Here is a 13,422-nt window from a genome sequence, read left to right on the forward strand (position 1 = left end):
CAGCATGAAGGAACATTAATGAAGAAATTAAATAGTACTTGGGCCATGCTTCAGGGAGGAAAAGAGACAAAGTAAAGCATGACAAGGAAGAACATAAGATTGACTATAAAGCCAAGCAATGGTAAATGCTGGGTGGATGGGCTACTTGCCCCTTTTCAGAGGTTTAAAAAAAAACTAAAAACTAAACAATAGCTCCTTACAAGCGATAGTACATGCACGCTGTCTCAGTGAGACATGAAAAACACACTGTTCAGCACTGCTCATCAGTCAACAGTGGCAACCTCCAAATAAAGCACAAGAAACAGTTTATTTTCACATCATGTATTGATAGATAACACTAAAGGTAAATGATCAAAAACAGTCATTCTTTCTCCCTGAGCACTGCAAGGGACAGCAAGACCTTGCACTATCAAGTTCTTAAGAGTTAGACCAACAAAGAAACGTATTTATATAAATGTGTAAAAGAGCAAATTTAGTTAAAATCAAAACACATATAAAATTGGAGAACAAAGATGACAGAGTGAAAACTTTGTTCAATTTAACAGACAAAAAGTGTGATGGCACAGTCAATTTTAATAGCCAGATTATCCATGCATTCTTCTTAAAGTGTTGTCCTTTACCATGAACTCAGTCTCTGGGGCTACTGTTGTTTTTCTGTGTTTACTCATTCTTTCTTCCAAATACAGTGGCTTGTGTTTGATATTAAAAACATTTTTTGTTTCCCTGGATTTACTCTGATCGGATGGACATTGACTACTAGGGTCATTTGATCTCTGCAAGGACACTACAGCCAGTCCTAACTCTAAAGAATCATAAATGTCTATTTTTTTATTTTCTAGATAGAGCCAGCTGAGCATAAAACTGTGTCAATATACACAATGAAGTACTGGAACCAGTTGTCCTACTCGCCAATCAGAAGCTCCCTTATAGGTCTGCAGTGGGATATGCCTTGCTGACAAACGAAATAGTTATTATTAAAAAAACAACAACTGATGATAAACGGTGCTAAAACGAGAGAAAATAAAAAATATGGAAAGTGCATCTGTTAAAGTGAATTTATGTTAGGACATCACCAATCCAGCCCCACAGGCATTCTAGGAACGTATGGATCTCATGGCGATTCTCAGAAGTTTTACATAGCTTCAATACCTTTTCTAGGGGAAAATCAATAGGAAATCCCACAGTTTATAGGCGTTCAGAGAACATCAATGATCATGTGTAGAAAAACAGTCTTGATTTGCCAAGATTACCTACCAATTACAAAAGCAATCAGCTATCTTGATAATCAAAAATCTAAAATTTTTAAATCTATACCTTGTTTAAAAACCTTTGGGAGGGTAGATGTTGGGTCTGCTTTGATCGTAGACAAACTACCTATACATATGGCATCACAAGGACTGCGAACATGAAAACTGCTAATAAAAACCTTCAGAAAGAACTCAAATTGAACAATCTCCGTTGCCCATTCATTAGCGGTATAGGCACATAAAATCAGTTGGAAGACAATTGTGATAAAAGAGCAAATGTTGAATAAAAGGAATGAACAGTTCTTGAAATATGTGAGGTGTGAGATTTCAAAAAATTAGAATAAAAATATGTAAAATGTTCATGGAGAATTAATACTGCTGTGGAGAGAAATCTCAGTAAAAACTGTTTTTGTAAATCACAAAAAAATAAAAATAAAACATCTAAAAGGATGTAAGAAATGGCCGTCCAATTTCTGTCCTCATATTGTTCTTCATTGCCGCTATGCCCTTCCACTACCCCAGGTCAATTTATGGTTAGTAAAGACATCCCCACCCTCTTCCCAGCTTCAAACATCTGATAAATGTTTTATTGGGGTGTCGAGACCAAGTGCAGTGAAACATAAGAAACAGAGGAGAAGCGGATAGTATAAAAATAAAATTAAACAAAGGGGAAAAAAGGAAAGTTCTCTCTATAGAAAGCCAATGAAATATCTAATGACAAGGAAGAGGAGGAGGATACACAGAATATGGGATAATTTCAAAAATAACCACTAATTTATCTTCTCAATCTAGCATGCGTCAACAGCTTTCCCAAACTCCTCTCAACTGTGGGCTTCCTGTGAGCGGACTTTAAGACGTTTGTAGGTGGTGCTCAGTAAAATCTCTGCCGCCGAGGAAGCGTGGTGTGGAACAGGCTCTTGCCTCCTGCCATGATGTAGGTGACTTCCATCGTGTCAGGCGTAATTTCCACGTAGACAAAGCCCCCCATGGAAGAGCCCTGGGCATAGTAAAAGCGCAGAAAGCCCTCAGGGACTTTGTTTTTATGCTTGAGGGAATGTTCCATAAAGTTGCCAGCGCCACTCAACACATAGCCAATGCCAGCGTCATCCTGAATGTACTGTAAAAGGAAACAAGCATTGACAAAACAAAAATGGTTGACTTTCGCATAGTACATGGACGTAAAAGTGCCTTACAGAGAGTAACATGCAGGCAGAGACACACACCTACAGGCTTTCATACTGATACCATAACAAGAAGCACATTTAATAAAAGCACACGTGAACAAGGTCAAACAGCCCAGTGGCTCAAATACGCATGCAGACTGCACATACAGATACCAATGGACAGAGATAAAGCAAAGGCTCAGACATGCGTACAGAACACAGAGGCAAAAAGCACAGGTAAATATTAATGCATGTGTGCAGAAGTGGCTGGTCAGCGGATACAAGGTGTCTGGCTTGCATGTGAGGTGTGCCACTCTGCCCTAACTGTAGCAACCTTTCTGGAAAAGTTAATCAGTTGGGAAATTCTCCTACACTTTGTGTTTTTAAGTGTGGTTACAGACACCTTCAGCTGAATGGACGATTCCACTAGATCAGTTACTCAAAAAAGTACACTATAAAGAACCGACAGAGGGTGGACTTGGGTCAACCCCTTCAGCCACTGGCTTTAATGTTTTTCATGCTCTGACATTCATTGGATTGGCTGTCCATCAAGGCTTTGGTATTGTAAGGGCATCTACATTGTCCTTATATGTTACCTTTAAATTTTGTTTGTTTTTTTTTTTAAATCACAAAGTAAAGATGTGTACACATGCATGCTTTCATAATGAAGCAACAAAAATGTTGCCCTTTTTCAAATGTATCTACTATACAATATTTTACTACATACAACTTTTAATGTCTCCACTTACAACACAAACTATTTTCTGACTCCTTTTTATAAACTCTTTTTTGAGTGTAGGGCTTAGCTCTACTAATGTAGTACATTCAGAAGTGGGCCCTCCTTCCAGCTTCAGTATTGGAGCCCTAGATTTTACTTTGTGATGGGATTTTCATTTCTGGGAAAGTGGGAGGAAACGCACACAAACGTGTTCAATTGGCTTTGCTAATGCTTGTTTGTGGCAGATCAGTACTGCATTTACATTTTCTTTGTCAGGGACACTTAATACTTCCTAGAAAGTCCACGCTGCCTGGTTTTCACAGGAATTATGGCCAATCCACACAGCACTGTCATTTGCCCACATGTTTAGACACTTTACCGGGGTCTGCTCATAAGTCGGTTATTCTACTAGCAGGCTTGCGCACTCATATCAAAACCAATATCAGAGTTCTAGCTCTTTAAGAACCCAATCAAGATTTATCACTGAACATGAGGACTCAAGATGTATTGAACAAAAAAAAACTCTACACAGCTATAATTTATATACAAAAAATATGTTGGTTAATTCTCTACCCTTGCCACGGTCTTCCCTGGTAAGGGGACCTTCAACTCAGAGTTCAAATTCAAATGGAAGCCATTAATTAAGATTTTTTCAAAGACTCATTTAAAACTCCCACTGTGAGACCCTGCAGTTCTGAAAGTAACATTTTGCAGTACCTGTATACCAGTAACAACATTCTGGTCAGTGGTGTAACGAAACTTGAGCTCCTCCCTAACCCTATGCTCCAGAGCCAGTCAGGAGCTCTCAGGCTAGGGTCCCGCCGCCCGTGCAGATTGCCGGAGTAATGTTACACCACTGAATCTGGTGCCAGACTGGTCTGTAAATCTTCTACCTAGCAATTGCTCTCCAGTAAAGCCATGTGGCGCCCTGCTGTACCAGCCATGACTCCAGTGGTTGGATGTGACGACATATGAACACAGTACGTGCCAACTGGTCTGTTGGCGTTACTTCCTAGCACTTTTTCTTCGCCCTTCTAAGCATGCAGTGAGGAGCTGAGAGAATATCAACAGTGACAAATACAGCACAAATCCTTGTTGCATACTTTGAGAGCTTATTAATTGCATAAATAACTCATAGAGGGCAAGGTAAGTAAAAGTTTCCTGATGGATACATCATCCTGTAGTTTCAGATTAATCAGCGTTTGGAGTACCATAGCAATAACCTCTAGTAGGTGGCATGGAGTAGTGTCAATTATGCCAAGAAATCTGATGTACGACTTCACAATATATGCCTTGCCCACTTATGTATTAACACTCGTCGTTGACCTGAACGTGTGGCATTACATCATGGACTTTTACCACGCATTGTGTGAATATATATATATATATATATATATATATATATATATTACCTACTGGCGGTCGCCAGTAGGTAGTTATAGTTAGGACCCCTTTTCCATAGGAAATCCGCAACATTCTATTTTGAATAACTTTGGCGCCGGTCGACGAATCCTCGCGAATTTCTCAAAATAGGTGGGGCGCTACGCTCCGCTCCTACCCTGAAAGTCTCGGGGGGATTCGTCAAGCGGGGGCTGAGATAAAAGGGGGGTCCCAAAACGCGTTTTTCCCATGCATTTTTCCATAGGACCTTTAGACAGGGCTACAGCCCGAACGGCTGAACAGAATTACTAGAAATTTGGCAGAGAGGTAGTCCTCAGGTCAAGGAAGTGCCTTTTGTAGGTTTGGTGTAAATCTGTTCAGTAGATTCTGAGAAAATAGCCTTTAAATCAATATATATATCTGAGCCAGCTTACGGTACGCTTACCGTAAGCTTACCGTACGGTGGCGTGCGCGAGCGCGATTCTGATTGGCTCTTAGATCTTAGTAAACATTCGAAACAGCCGAAACCAGGAAGCGGCGGCCGCCATTTTCTCTCTCGCACTGAGAGCTAGGTTGTTAAATAAAACCAATAAACATATAAAGGGGCTGTTTAGACAGCTCCCACACACATAGCCATGTTGAGGGAGTCCCCAAAGACCCCCCAAGGCCAAAAATGCAATTTTTATTTTTTCGCTAATTTCGCCTATTACGCTTACCGTACGCGTACGGTAAAAAATGTAAAAAAAAAAAACACTATCCACACTCTCCCCACCCCCTGTGCTTTTGGTGGGCGCAGGCCACCAAATGTGCAGGGCTTGTTGGAGGTGTGAAAAACCACAATATTTTAAACAAAAATAAAAGAAAAAATTAACAACACTCTCTCCACCCCGTGTGCAAATGGTGCCCGAAGGGCACCATTTGTGCATGGCTTATAAAAATTACGAAAAATTAAAATATTACCTTTCAAAACGAAGTGCATCATATGTCCTCCATGTGCGCACGGTGCGCGAAGCGCATCGTGCGTACATGGCCCATCTAGCGTAACGTGGGCAAGCGGTGCGCACGGAACGAACTGCGTTAAGTGGGCGCGCACGCCACGAATGGCGTAAAGTAACTTAGCATTTAAAAAACCGTACAAATTCACTGAAAAAACCATAGGTTTCACACACGTTATAGTTAGGAATTAGCATTTAAAAAAACCTTGCAAATTCACTGAAAAAACCATAGGTTTCACACATGTTATAGTTAGCGGAAATTTTACTGATAAAAAACCAGTGAAATTCCCCCGTTATAGTTAGTGTAGGCAACTATAACTCATGCGACCGCAATCTTCTGCTGATGACATATGTGTCTTTATGAAAAAAAAATATTTGAAATATATGTATAGCTAAAAATGTATGGAAGAAGACATGGGCAAATAAGTGTCTAAATACAGTATTAGCATCAGCAGAGGATTGCGGTCGCGTGAGTTATAGTTACCTACACTAACTATAACGGGGGAATTTCACTGGTTTTTTATCAGTAAAATTTCCGCTAACTATAACGTGTGAAACCTATGGTTTTTTCAGTGAATATATATATATATATATACACATATATATACACACACATTTTTATTTTATTTGGGGGGACCCTCAAAATCCTTTCCCTTCTTACCTCTACCCACCGCCTAAACCGTAAAATTGCACTTACCTCCTTTTACGTCTACCTACCATTCAACGCTAAAATGACCTTTACCTGACTTTAACTCTACCCACCACTGAACCAAATATTGCCCTAACCACCATTTATCTGGTTCCACACCGAAGCCACTTTTTTTTTATAACATACAAAGGATGTTATTTAAAAGAAAATACTAACCTGCTAGGTGAAATTGTGCGTGGTAAAGGCTACAAATGCTTACCTGCATGATAAAAGACATGTGGTAAAGGCATTTTGTGGCAAAGACAGCGGGGCAAGGCTGTTTCCCCAAGACATTATGGAGTACAGCTATGCTCAATCCTCCTGCACTATCAGCATGAATTTCGAAAGAAGTGGGATCTAAGGAAACGTGAAAATGAAGCCCAGAGACCAGATGAACCAGAAAGCATACGTTAAGGAACCTTTTGAAGGGAATTATACGGTTCAAAACTAAGGACACTTTCTGTTCTGGATTGTGGAGAAAAGATCCACATATGGACATTACAGTCTGACGATGATTATCTCCATCACTTGAGGGTGTACTTCCCACTCATGGCACTCCAGCGAGAAGCAACACAGTATCTTCTTTTGCATTGAGGTAATCTGTAAAGCAAGCTGCCAACCAGAAAACTCCCTGTTGCTCTGTCCAGTGCCTCAGGCGAATTGCCTCCTAAAGCGGAGTCCATAAACCCACATTGTTATTAGACTGTGGCGGTGTTGTCCAACACATTATGGATAGTGCTTCTCAAGACGGAATGGAAAAATGCCTGTGTGACATGGCAGACTTCTCCCACCTCTAGCAGGTGTATGTACATCTGCTTCTCTAATGTTGACCAAAGGCATCATGCGATCATATTGCCTATGGAGGCAAAGAAGAGTCCATGACACTGTAGCCGGAGCCTGTGAAGAGCTGAAAGTATGACCCACCAACAGGTTGAGGCATCCATCCACCAGAGCATATCTGGATAAACTGACATTAAAATTAGCCCCAGAGTGGAGGCCATTAACATGGCAGTCACTGTTTTCTAAGTCACTACTGAGGGGCACTCATCCACCATTAGGGGTGTGTCACCAGCAGGCTGCAGTAGGCTATCCATCCTAAAAGGCAAGGAACCACCAGGATCTGAACGAATTGAAAAATATGGGAAAATCTCAAAAATATATGCAATCCTTTGAGCCAGTATTGTCACCGTTCGCATGTAGCGTCGCCTGCAAAGGTGCTGAAGAGCTTATGCTGCGGAAAGGTTTAGCAGATAAATTGGGAGCTTGGAAGGATGTTTATGTATGTGAGTAATTTGCAGGAAGATGTAGCCTTCAGAAGTGCACATTTCCATGTAATCTAAACTGTTTGCTGAAATGAGTGGGCAGGTGTATCAATCATTGTGCAATATGAGAAGAAGCAAAGACGTAAAAAGGCAACTTGAGGATGGCACTTGCAATGACTGCTGGGTGCACTGTTGTGTAGCAGGACTCCCTGGGGATTTCTGAGCATCTTATGGTTAAAAGAAAGAAAAGAGAATGTCTCTTAGGATTCCTAGAGTATGATGGCTGGGACCACGGGAATCAAGGTAGAAGCACTCACATCTCAACGGGGCTGCATACGATAAACAGAGAAACAAGCCCTCTGTACAAAGATTCTGTGTGAAGGGCCAGCCATCAGGTCTTGCACCTACCTGCAGATTATGGTCATGTCCGCAGAAGTAAGCGGTGGCGTTGTACTTCCTCAGCAGTGGGTTGAGGTGCTTAACGAGGCAGTGGGTTGGCCCATGCTCAGCCACAGACCACACTGGGTAGTGACCTGCCACGAGAAGGTAGTCATCCTCGGACTCCGACATCTTCTCGTTAAGCCACTCCAGCTGCTGATTGGCCGCTTCCTCACTCTGTGGCTTCTCTGGCTGCTCACTCTGGAAATCATCAGAGTTGCCACACAGGGTAACTGTGTCGATCATCAGGATGCCCACACTTACATTGGTACCAGGGATGGTAAACTTCAGGTCATAGTAGTAGTTGGGGAAGTTCCTGAAAGTAGAAAGCACACCTAAATGTTAGTGCAAATAACTTTGCAGCCCTTGCGCGTCTATACACTGGCATCTTGGTAGGCGCTCTATAACCAGCACAACTAAAATGAGGTGAAAAATAGCTAGGAACAAAGATTTGATAACATACGGACCTGTAAGCCCATCCCATCAGTTTTACCTGCCCACTCTAATACATAAATAGTTACTGCCTTTACCCCAGTACTAATTTGTCTGTGTGAATCAAAATGTTCGTTTTGTTTTTTGGTTCATGCAGTATCTTACTCTCTCTACTTCTTATTGGAGGTTTTTTTCATCGTTTATTTCTTAGGATGATGGTTGAAGCCAACCCCCCCCCCCCCCCCCCCCGAGTCTCTGAATAGGATATGTCCTGAAGAATCCTACACATGGTCATTCTCAGCACGCTTGGGCTGGATCCCACAGGAGTGGCGACACAAAAAAGTTTTCTTTCATAATATTTTGACCCCAAAAGGGCATCCCTCTGGGACTACTCTACAAAGACAAGATGGGCAGGTTACACTTACCACACCACCTTGTACTTTTTTAGGTCTAGCCGGAGTGAGCGCTCATGCGCTGCTCAGCGAGGCTTTAGTAAGGGCTTTAAACTAGGAATACATGCTTGTGCTTTTCTTTTTTATGTCCCGCTATTGGCCTTTGCATGCGGCTTTCTAAGAAAGACAGCACGCAATTGGCCAAAGGTGGGTGCATGTCCCGCCTTTTTTCTCCCTTGGCCTAGGGTGCTCGGGAGCGAGCAGCAGTGTGTTTGTGTGCCATCTGTTTGTAATTATCAGCGACGGCACGTAGTGTGCCAGATGGAGGGCAGGCTGCATTTTTTTAGTCTCGGGTTACTTGTCCTTCACAGCAGGCGCCCACTTTTATAAACGTAGTGGCAGGTTTCTCCTAATTAGCAACAAGGCTGGGCACATTTTTTTTTTTTTTAGCAAACTAAATAATGTGGTTACGTAAATTATAAGCTACTGTGCATGGTGCTCATTTCACTTCATTGTATCCAAACTATTTATTTGCCCTAACACTTATTTTCACAATATTATCCGTTATGGCTGGAAAGGACCTTATGGAGGTGAAGCGCCTTGTCCTGGTTACTATTTATTCCCTGTAGGCAGTGGTGCTCCTCTTTTACCTACTGACCCGCTGTGGCTTTCAGCCAGGCCTGTATAGGGGCTGACATTGTTTGCGGGTCACTGCTAACACTGGGTTGTTTACGGTTCGTTTTTTATTCACTTTAGATTTGACCCTTACGCTGCATCTGGCTCTTTTAGTGCACTTCAGGTTTGTCCCTCATACCGCATAAGCTTTCCCAGAAACCCCAAAAAAATCAACATTAGGAAATGGATACTAAACATCTTGGCATTTAATTTTAAACAATTAAAAACCTGCACTCAATGCAACATACACTCCAAATAATACCACTCAGTGCCACATAATTACACGCCACACAATCACACTCTACTGAATACAACACACACTCCCCATACCACTCAGTGCCACATAATTACACGCCACACAATCACACTCTACTGAATACAACACACACTCCCCATACCACTCAGTGCCACATAATTACACGCCACATAATTACACTCTACTCAATGCAACATAAATACACTCCGCATACCACTCAGTGCCACATATTTACACACCATATACTTACACTACTCAATGCAACATAAATACACTCCACATAATACCACACGGAGCCACATAATTATATGTTACATAATTACACTGCACCCAATGCAACATACACTCCAAATAATAGCACTCTACTGAAAGCAACATACACTCCACACAATACCACTCAGTGCCACATAATTATATGCTACATAATTACACTGCACTCAATGCAACACACTCCAAATAATACCACTCAGTGCCACACAATTACACTACTGAATACAACATACACTCCCCATAATACCACTCAGTGCCACATAATTACACTCCACGCGACATAAATACATTCCACATAATACCACTCAGTACCACATAATTACACGTCACAATTACACTATATTCAATGCAACATAAATACACTCCACATTATAACACTGTGCCACATAATTAACTGTACTCAATGCGACCTAAATGCACTCCACATAATACAACTCAGTGTGACATAGTTACACGTCACATAATTACACTCTACTCAATGCAACAAACACCCCACATACCACTCAGTACCACATAATTACAAGCCACATAATTACACTACTCAATGCAACATAAATACACTCAGTACCACATAATTACACGCCACATAATTGCACTGTACTCATGCAACATAAATACACTCCACATAAATGCACTCTACACCACATACCACCATGACAATTTCACTTAGCATAATTTCACTCAACACCACAGTTCAAGGCCACACAATTCAACTCCACACATTTCCAATCCACACCGCATAATCACACACCAAACAATATATTTCAACTTCACACTCCACAATCCACAACGTACCTTAAATCCACACCATATAGTGTCACCACCTGAGCACCAAACCTCATTCACCACCACCATTTTGCATCAGCGTACCACCTAAGCATCATGTCAGTCTGCCCTTGGAATCTGGCATCCGTTGATTCTCTCCTAGTGTCCGTCCGCTGCTCGTGTTCTAATAAATTACTGTTTTGCAACCTCCGCTCCCCCATAACAAGCATGAAAACAGGCAGGAAGAAGTTGCCAGCAGTGCAAGTACAAAAAAAGTAGAAGACATTTTTTATGTTAAAATCTTTTTTTAATCAGGGTTTTCAGTTGTATATAATGTCTTCGTTTTTATAAAGGTAACAAAAATGCTTAACACTTTTTATTATAACTTTACAAAATAATGCAAGGCAGCCACAATGCTCTACAACACAGCCAAAAGTTCTGGCTAAACACAAAAGGTTCCAAAGGTGAGACCTATTGGCTATGCCAATGCGTGTTTTATTTTGTTCTTATAAACTCAGGACAAGGGACGTAGTCCTCAAAATGAGTGTAACATTTCTGTTGTTGTTGAGGCCCATCAATCAAATTGCTTGGCCACACCCAGATAGCACGAACTCGTGAAAATTAATTTCCCAAAAACGGCTTAATGGATTTACACCAGATCACAAAAAGCAGGTTTCAAAGTAAAGATCTAGCTTCCTGCGTAGGTTGGCATCTGTTCAGCAGTTTTTAGGTCGATTCTTAGGATGATCTCTTGGAATCACTCATGACTTTTTGGGAAACTCGTGCATGTACTGCACTGTTTCCAATGAGCACTTTTGCATGTTATGGCACTTACCTTGCGGGAGCGAGCAGCTGCGCCATCTGTTTGCAATTATCACTTTCACGGCCGCGCTTGTTAAAGTAAATGGCTCTTCTGTGGCTTTGAGGGAGGAGACAGCAAACGGTGACTTTATTCAGCAGGAATTCCCTGCAGCAGACGTAGAGACGTGCGAGTGCAAACTACTCTGCCACTGAAGAAAGGGGGTGAAGCAAAGGTGGATAGCGGAAGTGTCACAGATGACAAGTAAGAACTCTGCAGACGTGAGCACCCTCTTCTTGCTCAATTAAGGAAACCCCTATAAGCCGAAAGGAAACAGAAGCCAGCACAAAGTCTGTGTGCACACCTCGATGTATTTCGACTTTTTTTTATGAAATACAACTGTATAGACCGGTTCAAGCTTCCATCACGTTCAATAGATGAAACTTTGTTGAGTACAGTGCTAAATATGATAAGAATCAAGGTTCACTTTCTCTCTCTCTGTATTCCTGCCCCCTTTCTTTCGCCTCTTTGTATCTTCCCTCTCTTCTCATTTGCCCCCATTTTTCACTCTCCCAATTTGTTTTACTGCTCGCGTTTTCTCCCTTTCGCTCTCTTCGTCTCGGCTTCCTATTTCTCCTCTTTTCGATCATAGTCTTTATTTCCGCCTCCATATCCCTCTTTCTCTTCTTGTTTTCTTTCTAGTGTCCAGCGTCTCCTTTCTGTCTCATTGTCGTTGATGGAGCAGGCAAAGCAACATTTTGTGTACCTCCTCTATTTTGCATGAAATTTAATTACGTAATCATTCTAAATATTAACTTGTTACAAGCTAGGAAAGTACTAATATATATTGGGATTAGTGTGGGTTTAAACATTAGAATCTTAATTTCTATATATTAATTACTGTTATGTTTGTTTTTGCTTAAGTTGGCATTCGGGCCTACTAGGCCGCAGTACTTAAGATGGAGTTCTGAAGTTACCACTGTCATGTGAGCGCGATGTCTACTGCGCAGACTCGAATGGCTCTGGAGATCTCCAAGCGACCTCCGAAGAGAACCGAAGTGTTCCTTGTCATGGATAGGAACATGGAGGACTGCCAAGCTGAAGACTGGTGTGAATGACCGAGGGGACAATGAAGGACCTGTACAAAAAGGCTTGCATTTTGTTACTTCGGCCAATCAGAACACTTTCCACCCCTAAATTGTTGCACATTGACCTAAAAGTAAGGAGAAAAAGGGTATAAAAATTCGGGGATTTGGAAGAGGGGGTTGTTGATTTGCTGGGTTGTTGGTTCGATCGTCCAGTCATTTGGATGATTCGTGGGGACTGCGTCGAGCTGAAGGAGATTTCCTGGTTTACCTGGGTTTTCTCTGATTACAAGGGGACAATTCCATCTGAAGGGTTTTGATTATTGCTGTGGGTTGACGGGTTCTTCTGGAGATGGTCGAAGAGACTGGAATAATATTTGGGGTGGTCGGAAGGTCGCCAGTGTTCAAAATTTAGGTAAATATAAACGTTATGTCAATTTATGTTAAAGATCGAAGATTGGAAGTCTCTCAATAGAGAAATTATTTGAACTGTAATCCTGAATATGCCAACACAGAGTGAACTAAATTAGATAAACTAAAATTGATTAATACGAAATTAGTTTGTGATTCTTCAATAAGGTATTGAGAGTTAACTGAATGGTTCCGAAGCTTTAAATGTGTTTTAGCTGGTTCTAAATCACCATCAACCAGTCCAACTGGTGGGGTGCCTTGATGTTAAAGTTAGGATTCTATAGGTATAGATGTATATAATGTATAGGAATTACTCCAGATGGGTAACAAGGTACCCCCATGTGTCCAGCGCATCTTTCCTCCTGTGTGCAGACTAGAGTGAGACGTATGAGTGTTGGTGTTATGGGCCCCACCAATGAATGAATGTATGAATGAGTTAATGTGGT

The 13,422-nt window shown here is 41.5% G+C and overlaps 1 protein-coding gene across 4 annotated transcripts in view; it reads right to left on the bottom strand.

Moving 5' to 3' along the window:
* Positions 1-305: 305 nt before the first annotated feature.
* ACP5 (acid phosphatase 5, tartrate resistant) overlaps positions 306-13,422 on the bottom strand; it is a 49,648-nt gene continuing 36,531 nt past the window's right edge. For all 4 annotated transcript variants that reach the window (XM_085600583.1, XM_085600585.1, XM_085600584.1 and 1 more), the window contains exons 4-5: positions 7,862-8,207; positions 306-2,364 (exon numbers count right to left, since the gene is read on the bottom strand). In XM_085600583.1, coding sequence (XP_085456709.1) covers positions 2,119-2,364; positions 7,862-8,207 — 592 coding nt within the window. In that variant the 3' untranslated portion in view covers positions 306-2,118. The remainder of the gene's footprint in view (positions 2,365-7,861; positions 8,208-13,422) is intronic.

This window comes from Triturus cristatus, chromosome 4_2, assembly GCF_964204655.1.
Source record: "Triturus cristatus chromosome 4_2, aTriCri1.1, whole genome shotgun sequence".
Lineage (NCBI taxonomy): Eukaryota > Metazoa > Chordata > Amphibia > Caudata > Salamandridae > Triturus > Triturus cristatus.